We start from the raw sequence: 25,200 nt of genomic DNA, 5'->3' as shown, positions 1-25,200 counted from the left end.
TTTTTTAATGAAAGGCTGTCGAGGACCATTTCCAGATATTCTGATGGCTTTAAACGTACTATTAATATCCTAAATGCTCTCTAACAGGCATGTCTGTGGTCGGGGAATGGCCCTCCATTGCTCTTATTGTATGTTAATTCCTGCTGTCAGCGTCACAATTAGTGCACATGACGTTGATTGTACTTGTTTTGTTTCGGGGGGGGGGGGTCTTTTCACAAAATTCACATATATTATTCATATTATTTAAAACGGAAGTGACAGGAATTTCTGTCGAGACAAAACCCTCACACAGCTTCTCTTTTTTTTCTTCTTTTTTTTCATTATATGAATTTGAGTGCGCCGTGAACGACGGCACGGAGGTTTTAATTCACTCCCTTTCTGCTTGGTTGAAAACATGATTTTTATATTTATTTGATGTCAGTCGTCTTCTGAAATATTAGCTGTAATTCCAGCCAGGTTAGCTGCTCCTCCGATCCGGGAGGAAATTTGGCCCAAGGCGGCGTCCATCCCGGCATCGCCCGCCCCGCCGTACACGACCTCGCCCTCAGGACCTTGTACCTCGCCGTGTTTTCACCCGGCCGCATTGAGTAATGAATGTGAAAGTCATGCTTCTCTCCTTTTCTTTTCTTTTTTTCTTCTTCTTTTCTCCTCTCAGGCAAACGGCGGCTGGCAGGATGCTCCGACCCCCTCGTCGGTGACTTCACCCACAGAAGGACCCGGAAGCATTCACTCCGACACCTCCAACTGATCCTCCACCCCTCTCCCTCCTCCTGCTTCCCAGCCCCCCTCCATCACTGCGACCCCCACTCCCCCGCCTCCTCCCCCAGCCACATCTCCCAAAACTTATGCTCAATCCCCACCAGGACTGGACGTGACGTACTGTTTGTAGTCACGCGGCGGGACGCCGCCGGGGTCCGGGATGACATTTGCGGACAAAATATTTCACTTTTCCTATCCGGACCGCCGCGGCGCCGTTAGCAGCCTGCAGAGGGGACTCCCATCCACAGTTCACAGTTTGTACAGTTTCGATGTCCATGTTGCCTCTTTGTATCTCTCATATTATTATTATTATTATTATTATTATCGTTATGTGTTCACGTCGTTAGCAGCGCAACGCCCCCACGTCTTGTAAATTTAAAAATGCTTCCACACTACCTCGATTCGAAAATAACAACGTGAATATTTCTTCGGTTTTACCAAATTTTATAATCATTGGCGTCACCGCCCTGTCATGGCACCTCCGTCTCGGTTCACACGTTTCTGTTTGTCAAAGTTCAACCCTGGAGGTGAATTTTGATAATGTTACATTTTAATGTCCTTCCATTTCCCACCCCGTACTTCGTAAAGTATTGTTTTTATGTTAGTCCAGTCATATTAACTCGTAATAACTCGATTAACATAGTTTGTATTCAGAACTTCTACAGCAGACAGGGACACATGAGGCATTTGAAATTTCTGCTCATCTGCAGAACAATAATAAAAAGGATTCACAATTTTCTCGGAAAGAACTTTAACGCAGACTCTCTCGTGGAGATAGTTGAAGTTCTGTCACACTTGTTGGCCGCGGCCACGGTATTCATAAAAGATTTGACCCGTAAACACTCAAATCGACGGCAGCAGGAGCAATTACGGCACGCCGACGTGCATTAAAGCACAATACCGCCTCCTGATTGGACTCAAAGGGTAACGTTTGTAAATGACGAAGAGAAAAACAATACAGGAATACATTTTGAAGCTATAGGAGTGGCGTATGGAAGAAAGAGAGAGTGCTCATACAGTATATGATCAGACATCAGCCGCGTGTGTATCAGTGAGAGAAATGTAGCCAAATACTGCTGGTAACCAAATCCACAACAAAGAGAATCACATTTCAGATCATTAAAGGTGCCACGGTGTTGGGATTGGACACGTTGCGTATCCTGTCTCTGAATTCACTTTTCATTTGTGGAATTCCATTTGCGCGATAACGGCGAGAGCGCGGCGGCATTGTGAGCAGTGTGTTGCGTTTGCGAGCATTAAAAATGATCCTTAAGAATTGCTTTCGATAAAGACTTAGAGCTTAAACATCATTTTCTGTGCTCCGGGTGTCAGGCGCTCCCGGCTTGTGGCTCAAATGGACTTCCACATGCAGTCAGCGCTGGAATAAACTTGAGGCTACTTGTCCCGTAAACCCCTGTTCTACGATAACAAAGAGGAACAGTTTGAGAGAGAACGACAGCGTTTGTGTTTTAAATGTTTGAGAGTCCATTCCCTTTTTTTATTTGATTTTTAAATGCCGCTAAAATAAAACGCCACACCCATCGACACAAACAATCCAAAATGTGAACAGAAATGTGTGACTTTTGTTGTATGTACAGTATAGTATGTGGTTCAACATGTATACGAGATATCATTTGCATACTTTGATACCAAATTTTGACTTTTTATCCTCCACATTGGGATCAGCTTGGAGCTCTTTTCATAGGATTTGATTATCCGCGGTCCTCATGTTCTGGTTCTCTGTATTCAAAGCCCAAGGAAATGCAGCTGGAATACAGACGTGTTTATATACATTGAAACGGAAACTTAACACCACGATGGCACACAAATCCATATTTGTATGTCTCCATTTTGTGAGAAAAGTTGTTGTTTTCTTTTGATATAACGTTGGCTTCGCTCCAGGATTATTTCTTTGTTAATGCTCCCGTTATAAGTGAATTAGCCCAAGAATGCTCTATATACAGTATGTAGATATGCACCTTTACTCTTTTATAATTTTAAATTTGGCATCTATTGAATTTGGACAGAGTTCCTGTTGGATTCAAGGCTGCATCCTGGTTGTTATTTTGTACTAAAGACCAGCGACAGAAGCCCGCCTCCAACGCGGCCCCTGTCCGGACGAAGGGGACCTGAAGGGTCTGCGTTCACATCGCCTCCTGACATTGTTTTTTTTTTATGAGCATAACTGGACTCCTCTCGGAAAAAACAAAATTCAATCCCAACCAGTCGTACAGCCCGAAACATTTTTTTTAAATTTATTTTTATTTTTTACAGTTGTCACTGTGTTTGTATTTATTACACATGTATGAAATCGTGGAGAGCTACTGCGTGGAAATCATCCACAGACATGATCGCCACAAATAAAACTCACTTGGATTATTCGGAGGGCTCCTCCTCGACTCGCTCACTCAGAATAATAGGAGGGGGTGGGTGGGGGGGTCTTGGGGGGGGGGGGGGCAACATTGAAGTGATGCACAGAAACCTGCCTCAGTCGTGTCTCTTGAAGTCATTGGAGTGAATTGACAGCACCGGCCATGCAAGGCAAACGTACGGATTGTTTTTGCACCCCTCAAAAGAAGAACTAATAATAATAATAGTAATAATAATAATAATAACTTCACTCTACTTTTCACATTGCCTGTCAAATAATAGCAGAGCTTCATGTAATGACGCTTTTGAGTTTGTTTTTTTATCTATATAAAAAGGAAAAAAGACATGAAAAGAAAAACGGAACAATTTGTAAAACATGAAATGTTTTATTTGTTGCATGTTCTTTTTGTTCTTCAATAAAATAACGTACTGCGGTGTTTTGAATGTTAACTTCTTTTTTATAAGGATTTCAGAGTGAAACCGTGGAGCCTTTTTTTCTTGACAGGTTTTTAACTTTTAACATCTCTGCGTATGTAAAAAAAATAAAAGGTATCAAATGGAAAAAATGTTTGTTTTTTCTGCAGAGAGGAATAGCTGAAAGGTGTGTTTTATGGTCTCTTAATTTGTACTGGCGATGCGTATCCCAAATAAATACTTTCTTTTGTTGCATAAATACATTGCAGATTGTTTTTTCGTCATTTTTCTCGCCCTGTGCTTTTGTCAAGTTTCCCCTCTACTGAAGCTGAAGCTCATCTCAAACTTGTTTTCTTCGCCCCAGGCGGTGGTAACGGGATCAAGGTCAGCAGTCACTAGGATACAAGTTCTCACGTCGCACACTTGTCAGTCCGACACCTCCTGGATGACATCGCACGCCCCCCCTTTTTCAAGTTTGCCACTGCACGCAGGCATTTTTATCGCCTGCTTAACATGGCGCCGGAGCTCGGGCGTGCTGCCGAGGGTGTGAAGGGGACATTTTCACAGTTTTCCCGAGAGTGAAAGCTGTGTGCTCCCGGCAGACAGAAAGAACACACACACACACACACCTCCTCCTCCCCTCATGCAAACACCCAGCTCTCCCTCCCAGGCATGGTTAATGTGCGTTCCCTGAAAGAGGCGGAATCCACACTTATCTCTCTCTTCCAGATAAACCAGACAGGATGTGTCTGATTCTGCTCCTCCAATTCATCCATCCTTGGGAAATGTAACAACAACAAAAAAGGGAAAAAAATTAACTTGTGGATTAGGGAGAGGTTCCCAGGAGCATCCGAAATCGGAGAGCATGACAAGAGACTGTGGGAGTGACATGCAAACATGATCACGTGTAATTACATGGAGGAGCCTCCTTGTTTCTATCAAAAGGGCCACTGTGAGGCATAAAAAGACGAGGTATGCTGGACGCGTTTAATTTATTCATGTGCTCCTCAGGAAACCAGAAGAAGAAGAAAAAACACATTGTGAGGCTGATTCAGTCATTACGTGGTGAAAAGGTGCAAATCCCATTCGGAGTTAAATCGCTGTACGTTCTTTTGATTGTGTGAACAAACAGGCTGGATACAGCGCTCCGCCGGGACGAATGCTACATGGTTTTTTTAAGAAGATTGCGATGATCATTATTCTTTCTTTTTTTTTTAACATCAAATCCAATCAGCAACGGAATCAGGACGTTCTGAGGTGTTTTATCCATGAAGAAAGAAGTAGACGAAGAGCAATACATTCAATCTAGCCAAACAATAAATAAATAAACCACTTCTCTTTTCGTGGCATTTTGTTAAAAGGTCATTCACAAAATGAAACTGGCTTATATCCATTTTCTTTTTTTAAAGGAATAGGAATCGGATGGCAGGTGTTATTATTTTTGATCTTTTGTGAGAAGAGCAAGCCATTCCCACAAAATCACAGATTTGCAATTCAAAAGATGCCTTGATGTCTTGGGGAAGAAAAAAGACTTCAACTTTAAACTGGTATTTTAACTGCGGTTTTTTGAGAGTGTTTCTATACGCATGTCGAAACTGTTTTACGTTGAAATATGGATATTTTAATTCAGTTGAATGACAGTAGCTTACTTGTCTAAAAATGAACAAACTTTATATTTCCTTCAGAGATCACTTTTTATTTTATTTAAATGGGTTTAATTAAAAAATCACAAGTTTAAATAAACAATCAAATGAATGACGGCTGCGTTCCATTTAGCTGCCTCCTGGTATTGCTCATGCTGGCCCATAATGTAGGGGTCATGAGCTTTTCAATAACAAATCAAATGTAAAATTGTGACATTTTATTTTTTTCAAAAGCACTCAAAATGTTGTCCGATCGGCTGCTAAAATTGCTTTTAACTGATGGTGGTGCTGGGTAAGTGAGCTTAAGTGGAACCGTCATGTTCGTACTCTGCAGTCACAGGTATAACACCGTTGAGCCTCCACGATTTACTCATTTGAATAGCTGTTCAGGTTTATTTGGTAACAGCGCCACAAAAAACACAACATTAACTTCAACGGAAAAACGCCTCCTACATTTGAACCCAAATCCTTGGCGATGAACCCAGTTTTTAATAGAGAGTCCAGGTGAAACTGATATATTCCAGAAGTAAGGGAACCTCTTTAAAAAAATGTGTAAAGACGACGAACTTCTAAATGAACACACGAATAACTACAAATCCAGCATGGGAGGAGGCCCCTCCTCCGCTGTATGTTGTGTGGCTTGCTTCATATGTCTGGATAAGAAGAACATATTTTTCTGTGGCTCTGGTTGTTCACTCGAAGCGTCGCACAAGAACAAGCGGCGTGCTATAAAAGACTTTCCGATGGAATGAGAGAGGGCATCCTCGGCATCTCTTTTTCAAAGTGTGTTTTAAACACACGCCTCAATGTACGCGTACGTTCGATTTGCAAAATGCTTCATTGCTATTTCAAAAACAAAATTCTAATTATTTTTTACGACAACCTCGTCACCTGATCCGAGGCCTCTCGCCGCTCACGACTTTCCGATCAATCAGCCCTCATCCAGACCGCAGTGCATGCGGCACAGTGGGGCTCGGGGCTCACATTATATCAATGACAATAGCGAGGCTCATATGGCCTTATGCGTCACGCATAATGCGCATCAGTTATGTCAACGCCTGCCAGCATGACACACACACACACACACACTCACTCACACACACACATGTGCCCGGGGGAAGGGCCACTCAAGCGGACGACGCAAAGTGTCCGAGGGCACAAAATATCGGAGAGGCTTTGTCTCCGGGAAACCCGGATCTGCATTAATGCGACGAAACAAGTCTTGTCCTCCACTGATGGATCTCTGGCGCGTGAATCCTAAAAACACCTCCAGGTTAGAGGAGCTTCTGCAGGAATAGGGTCAAGTCATTAGTGATTGTGGGCGTGTTGCAGAATTAAAATTTGGAAACGGTTCAGTTTGGCAGAGGACTTTTTTGCCAACAGTCTGGCGTTGCCCGTATGCGCCACCCACAGATGTTTAATGAATTCCTCTCATCCCAACTTTCATAAAGAAGACATTCGGGGGAGATTTCACAGATCAGCGTGCGTCATCGGGGCCTTTCAAGTTATTTCAACCGTGGAACATTTGAATTAGGCTCCGCAGGAAATTGGAGCATCCTGGGCGTGGGAGTTTATAAGGCTGGAAACTGGTTCTTTATACTTGCCTAAAGCTTCCATAATGAGCGAGATGTGGACCTTATCTGTTATTCAATTATAGGGTGGGGAGCGGCGGGGGAGAGGGGGGGGACCCTTTAAAACAGTGCCAGGAGATGCTCTTATGAAAGAAACGAGAAAGTTATCTATCCGAAACATGAACGAAAATGAAGGCGAAAAAAAGAAGAAGAAAAAAAGAAATGTTTTGTTTGTCGTTGTTGTTGTTGTTTACCCGCCGATGATCCAGGACATCCAGATACACCGCTGTTTCAATAATTATGGCACTGAAACTCTTGTCTTTTCCATGAGAAAGCAACGCCGATCATGTAGTCAGGATGGATTTATTATGTCTGGTAAAAAAAAAATTACAAAAATAACTGTCCGGTTCCTCCCGCTAACCCCGCCACGTACTGTAGATTGTGATTTAGGAGGCAGCTGTCATATTGAGTTTTCCCATTATCCGGTATACGCAACGCGTGGCTCGAGCCTCCAGACCGAGCGCAACGGTTCGGCCCTGGGCCATCCTTTTCTGACGCTCCGGCACGAAGACGCGATCTTGATTTGAGAATCTAAATTAATATTTAGATTAATAGTCAGAAGAGAAGGCGCTGGAAGGAGTGTTATTTCCACGGTGGCAGGTGAAACGCTGCTGACCCCTCAAGGTCCGAGGACAGGAATGGGATGGAAGGCTCCGGAGTCAAAATATGGACCCTCATTAAGGACCGTTCTGACTTTAAAAAACAATGATTCCAATTTTTGGTTAAATAATTTTTGGTTTAATTTTTTAGTTTTCTGAATCTTTGGACCTCAGTATGTGATTGAATCAGCATCAACATTTAACCCTTGTGTTGCCTTAGGGTCATTTTGACCCGACTCAATATTACACCCTCCCCCCGCCTTTGGGTCATTTTGACCCGATTCAATGTTTCACCCTCCTGTTACCTTTATATTTACTAACATATTTTACCCTTTGGGTTCAATTTGACGCCAGCAATTAAAACCTCCAGAAAATTATTAGAATTAATATTGTTTTCCAAGTTTAAGTGTGAGGCACTTTATGTTTGTTTGTTGACTACCGAAAGAAAACCGACATTAAACATTGAATGGGGTCAAATTAATCCTAAAGAAAGTTTGCCAATCATTGACAAATCCCAGACAGAAAAAACTCAAATCGTGGCATTCTGTAAACATAAAGACATTTATTGAAAGTTGTTACATATTTTAAATATATGGTAGTTCAGGATGGATTTTGGTTAAAAAGATTTAACTCGGTGAAAGTGGAAAATAATAGCGAATATTGTTTCCAATTCGGGGGGGAAAACAGGAAATAGTGTGAGTTAGCATGAGCTAACGCAATCTCACCAGCAAGTCTAGCTCTAGCTAACGTGAGTGTAGTCACTGTGGTTTATATTGTTTTATTTTCTCTTGTAAAATAACGTACATGATAAGCTCAGACTCTGGTCTTAACTCAATCGTGACCGATGGCCTATCCTACATTTCGACCCTGCAGGGCAACACGAATGAATGTCATTCAGATCCTGGTGCGACGTGCTCGTTTTATGACAAGGAGTAAATTGATATTCTAATTGCTTCATACAGAAGAGGCACAACTGTCACATGTGGCTGTGACAGCACGCATCAGGGCACCGATAGTGCGAAACTATAGCCCACTACATGTGCCTCTCCGGGGGATGCAATTTAAATCACTGCCTGCATCTCTGTGCTCTCACAGCTCTGGAAAAAGATGAGCGGACAAATCTATGTTTTTGGGGGGTGTCTTTTTGCTCGTCATTCATCATAGGACACCGGAAACTGAGCCGAACGTGTCCATCGAACCTTTATATATACGTTTCCCCATACTTCCTCATCCTCAAATCACAAATTGTCCGGAAAATGGGAACTCTCTCAACACTGATGGGGCCACACGTTCCCCCAGCAGACATGTTTGACTCGTCAGAGCTGGAGAGGCCCGGGTTGTCACTAATAACATTACCAACGGGCTCCTGCTCCGTTCCAGTGGCCCCCGTAAACCGTGACAGAGTGACAGTGAGCCAGCATGCACAACACCAGGAACCCGGCACTGAAGCAGCTGAGTGGAATTCATCGTGGCATCAGTCATCATTTACAGATATGCACATATTACTCTCCCACAATGCATTTGAGGTTCCCCCGCCTTTTATAAGTTACAGCCACAACTTTTGCTCTGCTTATTTATTTTTTAAACACAGGAACAAAAGTGTCCCTTGATTGTTTCAAGGGGGGGGGGGACATTCTCATTAAATCTCTCACAGAGCATTGCACATTGGGAAATTATTGGAAACCACTGGCTGCTTGTAAAGCCAAAATTAAATGGCCGCATAAAACCATTTAAACTCTGTGTGATAAATGTGACAGAAAACAACTCAGACCTATGGAGGACATCAAATGTCTTAAGTATAAATAAATAAACGCATGAATAAATAAATAAATGCTTAAATAAATGTATAAATAAATAAATACAGGAATAAATAAATAAATATATAAATGTATAAATAAATACAGGAATAAATCAATATAAGTTGTACCTAAACAGGACATCATTAAATAAATCCATTTCTACATTTCTGTATTTCTTCATTTATTGATGTCTCTATTTATGTGTCCATACAGACCCCCTCCTCTCCCCTCACTGTGTTCCGGGGTTTGCATGATTGCTGCCCGTTAGTTCTTTGTTTATAACGGAGACACCTCATCGCGCCGGTCTGACCTTGTGCAGCTTCGAGCTGTCTCAGCAGCGCGTCCGAGCGCGGCGGCTGACGCAGCGAGACGTCTGCCCGTTTGGGGACAGAGGGTGAATGTAGGTCAGCGGCGGGCCCGCATGCTGTGACAGCAGCACGGGGATCGGAGTGGACAGAGAGAGAGAGAGGGCGAGAGAGATAGAGAGAGAGAGAGAGAGAGAGCCGGCCCCCCTCACACGGCAGCACCGATACTTCCTCATGCGCCCCCGGCCTTAACCACGGTGACATTATCAGGCCACGCGGAGCGACGTCCGCCCTCATTACGCTCACCTCTCGGTACCGTGGCGAAGTGGGCAAAGAGGAGCCGGGGAAGAGGACACCGGCAGAAAAACGGACGGGCCCATGGTGCATGTCTGAAAATGTCCGGAGTGGTCATTTGACGGGCAGATGGTTCCTCCGTGTCAAGTCACGTGACACAAGCGACGCTCAAATACAACAATGGTACCTCGTGTTGACCTGACAGAGCTGTGGAATATATTTTTTAAGCTACTGGCAAAGCACACACAAATTCGAGAATTCATTTTTTTTTTATGTTTTATTACTTTCCTTTAGTACATACTGATAATATAAAACAAAGTGATACCAATGTATTCATTCAAGTAGTTCTTTAAGCACATCTTTTATTGAAGAAAAAAAAAGTATAGTACAAAATACAAGCCTTTCTGATGTCACGGGTGATGACATACTGCCATCTAGTGGCTCAAACACAAAGGTTCAGATCTCGCAAGTATTAACATTTTGTGTTTGAGATCATTTTACACAAAGAATGACCTCTGCCGAAAAGAGCAGAGGCGTAATAACTTCATAGATGTTGGTCCATTCTATGAAAATAATGTTTTTTTATAAAGTTACAAAAGGCGGGTGTTATAAATTGTTGTCAATGCTGTTGGCGAGTCTCTGAAATGTCAAATGCCTCTGAACACAACACAAAAAAAGAATGAGCTTATCGGGTATAAGGATGGGCAGATTTGATGTTTGTCTTGATGCTGCTTGGCATTTTTCCTGAGAAAGAAAAGAAATAGGGGGGAAATTACTGCTTTTGTTACAATGTTTTCCATCTGTGTCCTCTGAAATCTTAAGAGTCTAGCTAACTTCAAGCATATTTTTTTAATCTTGTGTGTGCACTATTCATTTATGTTTTTGTAGGGTATCACAATAGGGTTTAATCATTAAAAAGGGTTTAATTATTTCAATCCATATTCGATCCTGTCCAATAAAAACTCATCCTGAAATTAAGACATCAATTAATAGTTCATTCTCACAATTAGACACATGCAAAGGGAAATGACGAGCAGCAAGGGCTTAAAAGGATAGTTTGATGTTTTTAAGTGGGGTTGTATGAGGTCCTTATCCAGAGCCAGTGGTTTACCAACAGTAGATGGTGCGAGGTACGCCCCCAACGGACAGGAATACTACGGCTGAAACATAGCTGAGACCCCAAAAAAACTACATTTTCACCACTTTATTCTGCCGTCAGACAGCCTTTCCGATGGGGAGCTGAACTTAACGACACCATTTTCATAAATAGTGGTGGCTTTAAGGAGAGCATAGATAATTGTCACCTAAAGTTCAGTTCTCCTGAGAAAATATTTTAAATATAAAGCCCACTGTGTTGATGTGGTTTTTTTTGGTCGCTGAAATACATTTTGCTGCTGCTCCCATCCACAGCAGTGCGTAGCTTTGCTGGTACTCTGGCAATACACCGACTCTGCAGAAGTAGCTCATACAAGCCATCTTCCAAACCAAACTATCCCTTTAACATCAGTACAAATGTACCGTTAGAACACAAACAACCAAAGTGGTCATGGTCGCAATATGAACCCAGCTCTCCAGGTCTCCTACCTGGCTGCCCTTGCTGTGGAGCCACAGGTCCGCCCATACCTGCTTGCTGGTTTGAACCACCACCAATGGTGACCTGCTGCAAGGTTGGACCACCGCTCATCATGGGCCCTTGTCCCGGATGTCCAGGGGCCACTGGACCAGGAGGCCGACACTTGGAAAGCCCCTTTCCAAATGCAACTGCTCCGACCAACGCGTTAGTGTCAGCAGGGTTGAATGACGGTTTGCTCTGTCGTATTGCTGTGGAGAAGGAGAAGAAGAAGAAAACGCACACGAGTCAACACAATTAATGCAATCAATACCCTTTAGATGAGTTACCTGGACATTGAAAGTGCCACATACCTGCACTCTCTGAATCTCTGTCATCACGAGGATTGTTCAGCTTCTCTAGCAGATTGGAACAAAGTTTATTCAGCGTCTGGATCTGTTTCTGTTGATGAAAATATAACCGAGGCGTTTGAACAATGCAAACTACTCCACAGCTGGAAGCAATGCAAGGCAAATGACGGTTCTACCTTGCAGCACGACAACATTACATGTGTGCCGATAAGTGAGACGGCATCACTCAGTTTGTGCGATAACTAACTGACCTGTGCCGCCTCTGGGCCAATTCGCGCCGCCTCTACACTCAGCTGTTTCTCCTGCTCCTCCACCTCTGGATCAGGCTTCGTCCGCAAGTAGTCTGGTACAATCTCATGGCTGAACACTGGGACACGCTGCTCTGTGAGTTTCTGTGGGGGGGGGGAGGAAGCATTGGTCGTGAATGGAAACGTCAGAGAGATTGCTAAAGAAAATAAAAATAAAAGAATTTAAAAAACAACGGAGAAGCGTAAACGTCAGTCCTTGGCTTTGATACTCACTGCTAAATCCTCATCCCGGTCTGGGGACAGAAGCAGCGGTATTATAACCTGGTTGCGAAAGGACGGTGTCTTCTCGTTCTTCAGCAGCTTATTGATGCTGTTCAGCTGACCGGAGAGCAGGGCGAAGTTGTCCAAAACAGAAGGCCTGAATTAAAAAACACAAATAACAGCATTTGAGAAGGGGGAGAAAAAACAGTCTACAAAAAGACATTTAAATGTATGCATTTCAATAACAAAACATAGCATATTGTGTCAAACAGACAACATTGTTTACCTGTTTTGCGTTAAGGCAAGAGAAAATATCATCAACTGACCGGGTAATGTCAGAGGGAACATATTTATTCAAGGATGAAAATGGACAGTTTGTAAACCTGATAAATGGCGGAGAGCACTGCGATTCACTAACCTCCATCAACCAGAGAGATACAATAATAGTTTAAAAACATTTCAGATGTCAATATTATCTGGACAACCCACACTCCACCAAAATTCAGATAATGTTTCTTTCATAAACACCATTGAAACCTAACTTGACCGCAGAAACAGACTAAAGATGTGACATCCAGAGGTGGCTGCTGAAGCCAGAGTGACTGGTCCTACACTCAAATGTCACTCAATTTAAATAGTGCGTCCAACACAAATGAGCAAAGCCTGAACCAGGGTTCTTACACATTTTGACCAATGGATTTCCAGGACTTTTCCAGGACTTTTCCAGGACTTTAAACCAAATATCTACGACCAAACTGAAATCTCGGTATAAACATTAACAATTTAGAGAATTTTGTATTCAAAAAATGAGAATTCCAAAGCATACAGTTTACCTTAAATGAAACAAATGAATGAGACAATAGTTTGATTAAAAGAATAAACATTTCTATTCATGTTTATACCTTTAAGTTTTTGTTGTGTACCGAAAGAACACGACATTAAACATTTGACAATGGGTCAATTAATCCTAAGGGGGGGGGGGGTAACATTGATTTTCGTCAAAATGACCCGAAGGCAACACAAGGGTTAAACACTTATATAAATGTTTATTCTTTATGTGCAAATCCATCTGTTTATATTAATTATTTCAAACTCGGCGTAAATGAACATGTGAATATACCAACATTTCCATGACTTTTATGATTTAAGTTTTTTTCCATGACTTTTCCAGGCCTGGAAATTACCATTTTAAAATTCCATGACTTTTCCAGGTTTTCCATGACCGTACGAACCCTGCTGAACACTTATTATGAAGGATGATTCTCCCTTTAGAGGGCGCAGACTGATAACTTATAACTATTCTATGGGGGAACTCCTTAACTCACCATGTTAATCGCTCATATTCATTTTCCAGCATATAGATGAAATTGTGCAGAGCGTTTTTGACGTGTGCGACCCGAGAAGCGAGAGACTCCACCGCCGCCTCCAACTGCTTCTCCTCCCGCTGCTAAGAGAGACAATAGAGAAACGCTCCACTGGTGAACACAAACACGCTCACCATACATCAAGACTACACGTTAATGTCACCGACATTGTACAATAGTACTACCGTTAGCTGTTAGCAAGCTAGCTAGTGCTAGCTCTAAAGATAAGTAAACCGAAGCGCCACATTCAAACATCTGCAGGTAGAACTGCAACGATATAATCGGAGTATAATAGAGCAAAGAAGCATCCACTAAATGACAATATGTGGGCATCGAAGTAGCATTACCTGCATTGTTGAACTACAAGCTAACAGTGAAATGGTCTAAATCAGTCAAGGCATAAACACTTCCGGTTAACCGTGTCAAAATAAAAGCACGTGTTGGTGGAATGTAACTATTGGTAAAATGTTTGGATTATCTGAAAACATTGTAGTATTATCAGTTTCTGGTTAATTTTCCTTCAGCAAAGGATCGGGATACTCCTTCCATCACTGAGAAAATGCCTCCAAAACATATACTGTATATAAAATTCACGTATGCGCATCAAACTTTGCTGACGGCACTAACGATAAAAAGCTTGAACAAGCATGACAATAATACTGCAACACTTACTGTCAAATATGTAATATTGTATAAAATACTGTGGCATGGCTGTATATTTTTGGGCCATTTTATTATTATTATGGGCAATAACTGCTTGATGAGGGTGATAATAATACTGAAACAACACTCACGCAATATTGACGTATTGATCAAGGTATTTTGTACGTCTACCTGCTTAGCATCAGGTACAATGTAAGAGGTAATATGGACATGTGGTGGTTTAGAGTGCTGCAGGGATGACGTGATTTTGTAGGCATAGACATTTTATTTCCTATATATATATATATATATATATATATATATATATATATATATTTCAGAAGCACAGAAACACAAACCTGTCTTCGGTTACTTCTAATTCAACTGTTATATATTATATCAATAAAATCTATTTTTAATTCAGCAATCATTTGCTGCATTTCACACGTTTAACTGCATAGATAGGATTGTGTGTGAATGTTAAATATATGTGTGACCTCAGTACCTTCTTGTCACATTATACCATTACATTAACTGAATGTAGAACAGAAACATGGAAGTGGGTCTTCACCATTATTCTTTACGAGTCGGTAGATTCATGAAGAAGAGGATGCTGGCTGTGGTTTGAAGACAAACAGAACTTAAGTCATCTTTTACTATCATGAAACAATATCTCGAGGTAAAATGTCTTCCTGATTTCATCATTTAGTACTCTGACCATACATACACATGATGCGCTCCCAAACCATGCTGGGATCTGGCATGAGAGTTCAAACTCCATCCAATTCCTTCCTGTATCATAGTATTTAGTATTTTATGTTAAACTCTCTAAAGCTTCTTTTAGGTTATGTCGATCTATTAAAGGCCACAACTATAAACCTTATTTTAGGCATTTAACCAAAACCTATTTACTTCCATGTTGAGGGAACAGAAAGTGCCATAATGATGACTCTCTTCCAGGTTTGGAGACCTATAACTGCAGAGCGCCATTGTACTGTAATGTCCACATCAGCAATTGGATATTTGTAAAAATGTAAATGATTATATACACGGTCAAAACTGATGTGTTGGTCAGTTAAGAAGTTGCAGCAATTCATCTTTTATTTTGAAGCAACAAGCAGCCAGGCATAGACTTTCTCTACAAAACATTTAATGAAAAGGCATTAGTTGTCCAGTTATGTGTCAGTTAAACATCGAGTATACATCAGGGTTCGTACACATTTTGACCAATGGATTTCCATGACTTTTCCAGGACTTTAAACCAAATTTCCACGACCAAACTGAAATCTCGGTATAAACATGAACAATTTATTGAATTTTGTATTACAAAAATGAGAATTCCAAAGCATATAGTTTACCTTAAATGAAACAAATGAATGAGACAATAGTTTGATTAAAAGAATAAACATGTCTATTCATGTTTATTCCTTTAAACACTTATATAAATGTTTATTTTTTATGTGCAAATCCATCTGTTTATATTAATTATTTCAAACTCGGCGTAAATGAACATGTGAATATACCAACATTTCCATGACTTTTCCAAAACTTTCATGATTTAATTTTTTTCCATGACTTTTCCACGCCTGGAAATGACCATTTTAAAATTCCATGACTTTTCCAGGTTTTCCATGACCGTACGAACCCTGATACATATTTATACACAGACTGAATAACAATGATTCACAGTTTTCAACACGGTTAGTTTGACGTCAAGGTTTCTGTTAATTTGCTTGGTTAATAGATAGATAGATAGATAGATAGATGTATACTTTATTGATCCCGCAAGCGGGAAATTACATTCAAAGTAGGTTCAGTAGAGAGCGCTCCATGTACTGATGTCTGGTCTAAAGCGCATGACAGAAGGCAGCAGGGAAGCGTTTCATCCACAGTTCTGGCAGAGCTGGTTAACTTGATGAGGAGTTTAGAAGAGGCTGTCGACGTCGCCCATTTCCACAACCACCGTCTTCAGCTGGGAGTAGTACTCGATTGTCACCTGGCCGTTCTCTCTGCCAAAACCTGGCGCAGCACAGGAGATATCTTTTTTTAGTGAAGTAACCTGCTTTCATCTCAGTAAAGATAATGCAGGTCACTCGCTGCAAATACATTTTATACTAGATATGCATTTTCTTAATAATCCGGAACATTTGAACCTTCAAAAATATTTTTTACAAAATAAAAAGCACCCCACCTGACATCTTGTATCCTCCAAATGGCACTTCAACAGGGCTGATGTTGTAGTTGTTGATGAAGCAGGTCCCTGCCTCCAGGTTCTCAGCCACCCGATGTGCTCTGGAAATATCCCTGCAGTCAGAGGAAAGGAACGCGGCTCAGCTTCAATCATCAAAAGAAAAGTCTGTATGCAACCTGATCACACCCTCCGGCCTCAGACTACTGTTGTGCCACATATTCCACATTTTTTTGCTGCTCTGCAGAAAACCTGCACAAAAGCCAACGGAATGCGATACCCGCATTATCTCTCAGAGCAAACGGTCAGCGTTGCGAATCAGTAGTCATGACAAACTTCCAAGGCAGTGCATGCGTGTCCTCTGCTGACCTGGTGAAGACGCCAGAGGCCAAACCAAACGTGGTGTCGTTGGCTCTCGCGAGCACTTCTTCCTCTGTGTCGAAAGGCAGCACCGACATGACCGGGCCAAAGATCTCCTCCTTCACACAGGTCATGTCATCCCTGCAGTCGTCTGCATCGGGGGGAGGGAACAGACAAGACTGCACGCGATGCACACCAGGACCCAACATAGATGTCATTGTGCGATTGTGTATCGTCACTTACCAAGCACACAAGGTGCCATATAGTAGCCCCCTTTCAATTTGGGGTCACTGGGGACAAGAGGCTCTCCTCCACAAAGCACTTTGGCTCCCTTGGAAAAATAGACATTCGTCGAAAATGATTATGACAACCGGGAAAAAGTATGAATAAACTTCACACAACTGCTCTGAGGTCTGTATGAAAACACTGGCGGCAGATTCTGTTTGGTTTTAGAGCATGTGTTTCCAATTTGTATTAAAGAATGTACGCCCTATGAATTATTGTTTACTCCTCGGGGTTGTAATTATTAGAAGAAGATTAATAATTACAATCATATTATTGCTGTGTTGTTTATTCTATACCGGTCACCCTGAGAGCAAGAGGTTCCAGGGTCACATCTGGTTAATGAGCAGACACAGGAACAAGGTTTGGAACAAAGCCCATACTGATAAGAGACCTCGTCCTGTTTTGTGTAACCACTTGCTTCAATAAAAGGACTGTCGGGGTAGAATGGAGCCAGAGTGTTTTGGAGACGTGCAGAGGCACAGCTCAGGCATTCTCCTTGTGACAAGTAAAACTACGAGCTCGAGTCTGTCATCTGTGGTCATTGGAGTTGGTCTGATAATTGAACTAGCAGGGCTTTATCTTGAAGGTAAAAACCCCACAGATTCCCTCTCAGATAAACGCCTCTCACGTTGTTCGATTCTACCACAGGGATTAGAAAACGGCTCCGCTGCTCTAACGACTAAGAGAGGGTTAGGGGGCGCACCTCTTTCTTGGCCTGGGTGACAAATCCCAGCACTTTCTCCAGGTGCGGCTTGCTGATCAGCGCGCCCATCCGGGTGCCGTCCAACAGGGGGTCACCCACTGGGATGGCCTTGGTCCTTTCCACGACTTTCTCAAGGAACTGGGGCATGATCTCTCTTTGCACGTACACTCTGGTGCCGTTGCAGCAAACCTATACACACACACACACACAGAAATAAAGAATGCATTGGATCGGGCGGAGCAACAACGCCGGACGAGACAGAAATGACACAACGGTCTCACCTGCCCCTGTGTCAGGAAGTTTGCCATAAGCGCTCCCTTCACTGCGTTCTCCAAATCACAGTCTTTGAAGATCAGGAGGGGGGATTTCCCTCCAAGCTCCAGAGTCACCTGCTTCACCCCCTTTGCAGACATTTCCATGACCTGAGGGCAAGGAGAACACGTAATGACAACACGGACCATTGAAGCCTCATGGAGAACTTAAACATGACAAAGCACAAATAATTTGATATTGCTGCAATACATTTCTGCTCTTTGGCAATATTTAGAAAAAAGTTGACTGTGATCAATGTCTCCTATCTGCGTCAAATGGGATTAAAGTCCTGTTATTGGTATGTTGTAACACAGTGCAAACCTTTCAGAATCAAGCTGCCTGGCAAGAATACATGCAGTCACGATGTGTATGAGCGGTGTGGTCACAGCGTTCACCTCTTTCAAATTTGGGTTTTAGTCAAAGAAGCTCACTGTACCTTTTTGCCCGTGGGCACACTGCCGGTGAAAGACACTTTGGCGACCTTCGGGTGCTGGCAGAGCAAGGTGCCGGTGTCTGCCCCGCCTTGCACCACGCAGAAGAGCCCGTCGGGCACCCCCGCCTCTTTGTAAATCTCGGCCAGAATGACGGCCGTCACAGGGGTCATCGGAGAGGGCTTGAATACCATGGCGTTACCTGAACACAACACACGCATTTTAAAACGGCAGGTCGAAGTTTTAGTGGTTAGAAATAAATCAACTTTTGTCTCAAAAAAAAAAACCATTCAAAGTCAGACACTCACCACATGCCAGAGCAGGAGCAGACTTCCATGATGCGATCTGGAAGGGGTAGTTCCACGCACCGATTCCCACGCACACGCCAAGGGGCTCCCTCCTGGTGTAAGCAAACGATCCGCCAGGGAGCTGGACGTGCTGGCCTATGATGAACAAAACACAGCTTTAAAAAAATGTTTACTTCACATTTAGTTTTTATTTGGCAAAAAACTAAAAGTGTTTGTGCACCCACCTGCGAGTGTACCAGCCATGCCAGCATAGTACTCAATGCACTGCCAGGCAACATCAATATCAACCAGCGCTTCAGTGATGGACTTGCCATTGTTGATCACTTCCAGCTTTGCAATTTCCTCCCTTCTTTCCTATTTGTATTGAAATAACAGAAAACCAAACAAAAAAACTTGAATGCAAACGCTTACCAAACTGTTTAAACATATATGGGGTAATTTGGTGTTATTACAGATATGGCTTTAACCCTTGTGTTGCCTTCGGGTCATATTGACCTAAAGGGTAAAATATGTCAGTAAATATAAAGGTAACAGGAGGGTTAAACATTGAATCGGGTCATATTGACCCGAAGGCGACAGGAGGGTGAAACATTGAATCGGGTCAAATTGACCCGAAGGCGACAGGAGGGTGAAACATTGAATCGGGTCAAATTGACCCGAAGGCAACACAAGGGTTAAGATGATAAGATGAATCGGAACAATTGAGGTTAAAATCCAAACCTGCATGACATCAATATGGCCGCACGGACAGATAAAAGGTTTTTATTGTGTGCAAATGTAGGTCGGCAGTAGAAGGGGGGACCGGGGGGCATGTTAATGAATAACTAGTGTCTTACACTTGCCAAACTCTGTTCTAATTTGTGTTGCACAACACTGAAATCAGGCTGGTTTCCAGACTGGATGACATTGAACCAGCTCACCCTGATAATGCGGGCGGCCTCCAACATCACCCTCGCCCTCTCCATGCCGGCCTTCTTGCGCCATTGTAGGTAGGCAGCATGGGCGCTCTTGATGGCCTCGTCCACCTCCTCGGCTCCACATGGAACCATCTGACACAAGACGCGGCCTGCACAAACAAGATTAGCAGGTTTACAGCCGGGCTGAGCGCTAAGATAAACGACAGAATTGGTAAAGAGCTGCGGAGAAGCCTCACTTATTCCTACATGCAGCCACGTGTTGCAACCAGTCGTATAGCTTTAATAATGTGTATTAAGCTTATTATAACAAGTGCGAACACATCACAACATCTCTGTGGTTGTGAAACATGATAGACAATTAGGTCAACAATCTTTAGTCTCATAGTTTATTATTTCTCATCAGAAAACGTTAAGTCAGTTTGACTTGCGGCACGGTTAAGATATATAACTTGATATTAAAATTGAAAATTGACCTAGAGCACCGTCTTTTTACTTTTGACCGAAATTGTGCGCGCGCACACAAGTCCGTACTTGGTACTGATAAAGCGTCGTAGACTTTTCCCAAGTTACTCCACCATAGAAGAAGAATAAGTGCGGAGGGGTTCCGTGTCCTCATAGTGAACCTGCCAAGCTTTAACATACACATCACAAATGTAATTATCAAGAGACCTCGTCACAAAACGGACCAGACCGCAGCATTTACCGGTCGCGGGTTCAAACACGGGCTCCGTGTTTTTGTCCTGCATGGGCTTCACTCGCTTCCCACCCCAGAAGTTCAGCGGGTCTGAGATCAGCACGGTGCCCGTCGTGGCTCCGGGCATGGTGTCGAGGATTGACTGGGCCATTGTCAGAGGAAGAGGACCTGCAAGGACACCGGGGAGATGCAGACAAGTGGCCGTGAGACGACGCGGGCTAACACTAAAAGGGAAGCTAACGGCCTTCAGCTGAGCGAGCACACAGTTAGGGCGCGACTAAAAGCGGCACGCGGGAGCACACTCATGTGCATTAGTAGTTAGTGCATGCAGAAACAATGACGCGACCTCACCTGCTGGGCTTCACCAGATGGACTCGATGAGAAAGATTTCAGACTTCAAGCACCTTGTCGACAGGACACGCCCCCTTTGTGGGGGAGGCGTGTCTAATGTTTGTGGTTCGCTTCCTCGCCCGACAGAGATTTAAATACACAAGATTAAGGTTCAAGGTTCAAGGTTTTTTATTTGCCATCTGTGCCTAGACCAGCAGTCCAGACACATCGGAATTATTTTTGCAGGGTTCTCCGAGTCAACAGAGGTACAGAACAAACACACTATAATAATAATAATAATAGAAATATGAAACATATATTTAAAAAGAACACTGTACAAAAAACACACTGTACATAGTGTTTTTTTCCAGTGTTTTGTGTTGCTGCTTCAGGTGCAAAGTTCAGCAACGGGACAGATGCCATCTTTGCACACTCTCAAAGTGTGGCAGTACAGAGGGAATGTGGAAAAGAAAGGGCGGGGGAAATAATCTGAATTAAATATATAAATGTAAACAAAAAAATTAAACGCATTACGACAGAGTAATCATAAAACTTTATTAATATGTAAGAAATAAGGATACATACAATGACGATAATACTGACAAACGGATCAGATGTTTCTGCACCAATTAAATCATTAATATCTCAAAACAATGTATGGCTTGTGCTGAACACACGGCGGTGTCATTTGTATCCTTTATCTAATCAACGTATTTATGGACTAATTTTCTTTTAGTTCCTAAGTGAGACAATCTTAAAAGTTAAATAAACAGAAACGCGGAGTGAGAAATCCGACAGAAGGCAGTCACACAGTCGAGGCGGCAGATAACACAGTTGCTCCTCCAGCGCTTGCAGAGTCTGTTCTGTCCTCGCTCTAAAGGACGGAGCCGCGGCTGCGCAGTCGCCGTGCAGGAACGGCGCAGTTGAACCCGCCTGGTAATCAGGAAAACTTGGCTGCTTGGGGAGGAGGCCCCAGGAAGCCTCCAGCCTGTTTGGTTGCAGCTCTGGAGGGCGCGAGGCCGAGCATCTTCTGGATGTTCTGGAGAGAAGACACAGAACAAATTAATTGTTTTCTAGTTGAAAGTTCCAATGCCAAAGGTTTAAAGTGTAGTGAAAATGATCTCAAAAGCTTTAAAATCGCATATTACATTTTAGAAAATGTAAAAATGAGATTTGTAAAACGGTTCCACAATGCACACATTGCCGGATTAAATGTTATCCACTCCTGGTTTTGCAGAATTCTCAGTTCTGATTGGATGTCCATTAATTCCTGACAATGGTCGCATCCTAAATAGTTCTGGTTAGTATATATGATGATGCAATAATATTTCTGGGGAAAAACTGCTTAATAATAAGACAATACATTTACCTTACATTTGTTGATCATGTAATACACATTTGTGACATTTTCAGACCACTTTCATGCTGCAATAACATACGTGGCCAGAGGGTGGCAGCAGAGGACACAGCATGTCGCTACGCCCGGAAAACTAGACGATCAACTCTTATCCCATTTGAGTGACCCCACTCGGAGCTAAAATGTCAAGCTTCTCCAACTTCTCCACACGTTGGGCCACCACTGCCCCACCCTGGGTCTGTTGTCGAAGTTACCTGTCTGATGGACATGGTGCAGAGGATGTAGAGGAAGATAAAGGAGCAGTCTGTGTAATCCTCGCCCAGCAGGTTGCGATGAGACAGGCCCTGGATGTAGGAGAGCGGCACGAATGGCAACCTGGCCACGACTCTTCCGTCGAAGCTAAACAAAAGAAGTGGGATGAAGTCGTCTGCCTTCACATATTACGTACCGTTTGCTTTGGTCAAATGCAAACCATAATTCCTCATCAACACCATTTTAACGTTTCTCTTAATTTTGTTTGGTTGTTTCTATAAATCAAAAGACGAAGACAAATATGGAAGAACCGACTCGATGCAACTTTGTGCATAACTCACATGGAGTTGAACATGCCCATCAAAGCTGTGAAGCAGAAGCCGATGGCGAACATGGACTTCATGCGCACCTGCAAACAGAACACACACACAAGATGAAAAACAAGGTAAGGAAATTTGAAGTTAGATCACATCTGACTACACTGAGAATGTAAAAATGTACGTACGCCTGTTAATGTCGTCGTACGATATTTATTCTGAACTAGACCTAAAAACAACCAGAGTCCCAGACGTGCTCTCGTTTCATGTGACAATGCAATGATGGATTTATCTCCAAGTCTAAGCATTGCATATTTATTGTGAACAAATTGCTTCTCACCATAGACAAGTCTCTGTTGTTGTTCTTCAGTTTCTCTTCTTGTCGTTCTGTAACACATGCAGAGCCACACATCACGTATCGAGGTAAGGAAAAGGGGCAGAGATGTCCAGGTTTCTTTCTCGTTTGACTAAAAGCAATTTATTTCTCAGCCGATTTATTTCCGGGGTTCTTACCAATTTTCTTCTTCTGTTGACGTCCTGCAGATTCCGTGATGGTTTCCTTTTTCTTCTCCACTGAGATCAAAACAAGCAACAGAGAATACATCAAACAGTCGATGCAGAACTGACAGTATGAGGGTCACATATGAGTGAGTCGCTTACGTTTTTTGCTTTGTTTTTCCACTTCAGCCTTGAGCCCCTTGTACTTTTCAGTGCGATACACTAAAACCCAGGTAATCGCTGGGGGGTGGGGGAAATCAAGACAAGAGGTTTGATTATAAAATTAAAAACAACTCCTTTGGACCACTGCCACTAAGGTGCAACATGGGGTTGAGACGACATACATTTGTCAGATTTTTGCATTATATGTGAAGTCTTGCTGTTGTTATTGCTTATTCATAACAATGTATTTGTTTTCTTCTTCATAAGTATCTTGTTGCACTTTACTTATGCTGCTGTAATCCTGTAAATGTCCCCACTGCGAAACTAATAAAGGATTATCTTATTCAATATAGTATTTGTTGTGTCAGCCAATATTTCTGTTTGATTATTTTATTCATACTTTTTTATCGGATTATGCCACGTACCGATATCACAACATACAGATGCATGTTGCACTCCTAGTGGAAAAGAACGACTCATTCTAAATGGTAAATAACGTTGTGTGGCCATCTCGTTTCATTGTTTTTGAGTCAAAGTCAAGATGCTGAACTGCACTTATGTGAAAAAACCCTGTTTTGGAAATTCTACAATTGAAAATATGAGATACGAGTGTAAAATGCACACCATCAAAAGTGATTATCAATAAAACTTCAATAAGTTTCAATAACAAATTTATATATTTATTTTCTCACCGGGTCAAATTAAGTTTTCACAAGTTATGTAAAATGCAAAATAAAAATGTACATTACAGAGAGCGCAAAGGCTTTTATTCTGAAAATCTAACCGGACGTTTCATTATTAAGCACTAGCATATTTAGCTAAGTGCCCTGCTAGCACACTACTGCTCCCCAAAAGCACCAAAAGTAGACATCAATCAACGCTAACAACAAACAAACAAAGATCCTCAACTTAACGGAGAAGGGAATAAAACAAATGGCGTCTAAAATATGTGTCTTGGACGACAGTAAAGCGTGCTCATACTCGAGCTGCCTGTCGGAAAGTCGGAAGGATTTCACTCACCTTCGGCCAACAGCGCTGTGCAAATGGAGATAAACACGATGAGAATAGTATCGGCGAACATGGTGACCCGTTTAGTGTCAGTTTACGGGCCCGTTGATCAGAGCGCAGAGAGAATCCGTCAATCTGTCACGAGAGGTTACACCACGGGCCGTGAGCTCATCGCAGCGGTCTGAGCTTCACTTAGGCTGTGTCAGCGTTACGGGGAGGTCATCCGTGTGGAAACTACTTCCGGTTCAACGGCCACAAACTGTTAGACTGCTCTATACATTACAACGAAATAATATACGATACTATTTATGATATACATCATATATAATGTATATATAATGTGTGTGTGTATATATTTATATATATATATATATGTATATAATATAGATAGTATAGTATATTATTTAGTTTGTAATGTATATAACTTATATATATATATGAGTCATTCCTAGCATTCGGTGCCATTTCAGCTAGGTTGATCAAAAATAAAAAAACATAATTTTCCATGTTTTTTTCTATTTAATCTGAATGATGGCTTGTTAAAGTATAAGAAAAAGGTTTTGGTCAAGCTCAGGATATTATGTTTAAATAATTGTGACCTAATAATCGGATGCAAACGAGGCAAAACGTCCACCCTGTTACAGACATTGTCATGTCTATGAAAAAGTGTTTTGACTACACAATCATTATAAATGTTAATTATCTAACAGCTGAAATGTTCCTTACTTAACCTGTCAAAATAATTTAACAAAACATTTTTTTTTAAATGCATTATTTCGAAAAATACTACTATTTTGAGGCACAATGTAAGTTCAACCCATTTGTTTTA

At 42.2% G+C, this 25,200-nt stretch overlaps 4 protein-coding genes across 7 annotated transcripts in view; 1 reads left to right on the top strand and 3 right to left on the bottom strand.

Annotated features, from left to right (window-relative positions):
* Positions 1-3,167, top strand: part of LOC130193899 (pre-B-cell leukemia transcription factor 1-like) — a 63,530-nt gene extending 60,363 nt beyond the window's left edge. For 2 of the 3 annotated variants that reach the window (XM_056414727.1, XM_056414726.1), the window contains exon 8: positions 656-745. Coding sequence is in view for 1 of the 3 variants with exons in the window: in XM_056414725.1 (XP_056270700.1) it covers positions 656-748 (93 nt within the window). In the remaining 2 variants the exon portion in view is untranslated. Of the gene's footprint in view, positions 1-655 lie in introns of all 3 variants that reach the window. The other variant, XM_056414725.1, reaches the window with a different exon arrangement.
* Positions 3,168-10,072: 6,905 nt separating this feature from the next.
* On the bottom strand, positions 10,073-14,038 carry med8 (mediator complex subunit 8). 2 transcript variants are annotated; one of them, XM_056414670.1, is made up of 7 exons: positions 13,955-14,038; positions 13,569-13,690; positions 12,256-12,400; positions 11,986-12,126; positions 11,738-11,825; positions 11,399-11,635; positions 10,073-10,558 (listed from the first exon to the last, which is right to left on the bottom strand). In XM_056414670.1, exons 1-7 carry the CDS (start codon positions 13,958-13,960, stop codon positions 10,500-10,502), a joined length of 798 nt encoding a protein of 265 aa, XP_056270645.1. In that variant the 5' UTR covers positions 13,961-14,038; the 3' UTR covers positions 10,073-10,499. The 2 variants fall into 2 exon arrangements, with proteins under 2 accessions (XP_056270645.1, XP_056270646.1); XM_056414671.1 differs by having other exon boundaries at positions 11,438-11,635.
* Positions 14,039-15,324: 1,286 nt separating this feature from the next.
* aldh9a1a.1 (aldehyde dehydrogenase 9 family, member A1a, tandem duplicate 1) lies at positions 15,325-20,880 on the bottom strand. The gene is made up of 12 exons (XM_056414865.1): positions 20,799-20,880; positions 20,457-20,615; positions 19,757-19,902; positions 19,061-19,190; positions 18,837-18,971; positions 18,534-18,730; positions 18,067-18,207; positions 17,786-17,974; positions 17,041-17,128; positions 16,807-16,948; positions 16,441-16,553; positions 15,325-16,268 (listed from the first exon to the last, which is right to left on the bottom strand). Exons 2-12 carry the CDS (start codon positions 20,596-20,598, stop codon positions 16,174-16,176), a joined length of 1,518 nt encoding a protein of 505 aa, XP_056270840.1. The 5' UTR covers positions 20,599-20,615; positions 20,799-20,880; the 3' UTR covers positions 15,325-16,173.
* A 438-nt stretch (positions 20,881-21,318) lies between these two features.
* On the bottom strand, positions 21,319-24,573 carry tmco1 (transmembrane and coiled-coil domains 1). The gene is made up of 7 exons (XM_056414866.1): positions 24,384-24,573; positions 23,364-23,441; positions 23,217-23,276; positions 23,044-23,090; positions 22,728-22,795; positions 22,389-22,533; positions 21,319-21,816 (listed from the first exon to the last, which is right to left on the bottom strand). The coding sequence occupies exons 1-7, from the start codon at positions 24,442-24,444 to the stop codon at positions 21,718-21,720; spliced, it is 558 nt and encodes a 185-aa protein (XP_056270841.1). The 5' UTR covers positions 24,445-24,573; the 3' UTR covers positions 21,319-21,717.
* Positions 24,574-25,200: the final 627 nt, after the last annotated feature.

This window comes from Pseudoliparis swirei, chromosome 5, assembly GCF_029220125.1.
Source record: "Pseudoliparis swirei isolate HS2019 ecotype Mariana Trench chromosome 5, NWPU_hadal_v1, whole genome shotgun sequence".
Lineage (NCBI taxonomy): Eukaryota > Metazoa > Chordata > Actinopteri > Perciformes > Liparidae > Pseudoliparis > Pseudoliparis swirei.
This window is presented reverse-complemented; position numbering and strand designations above follow the sequence as displayed.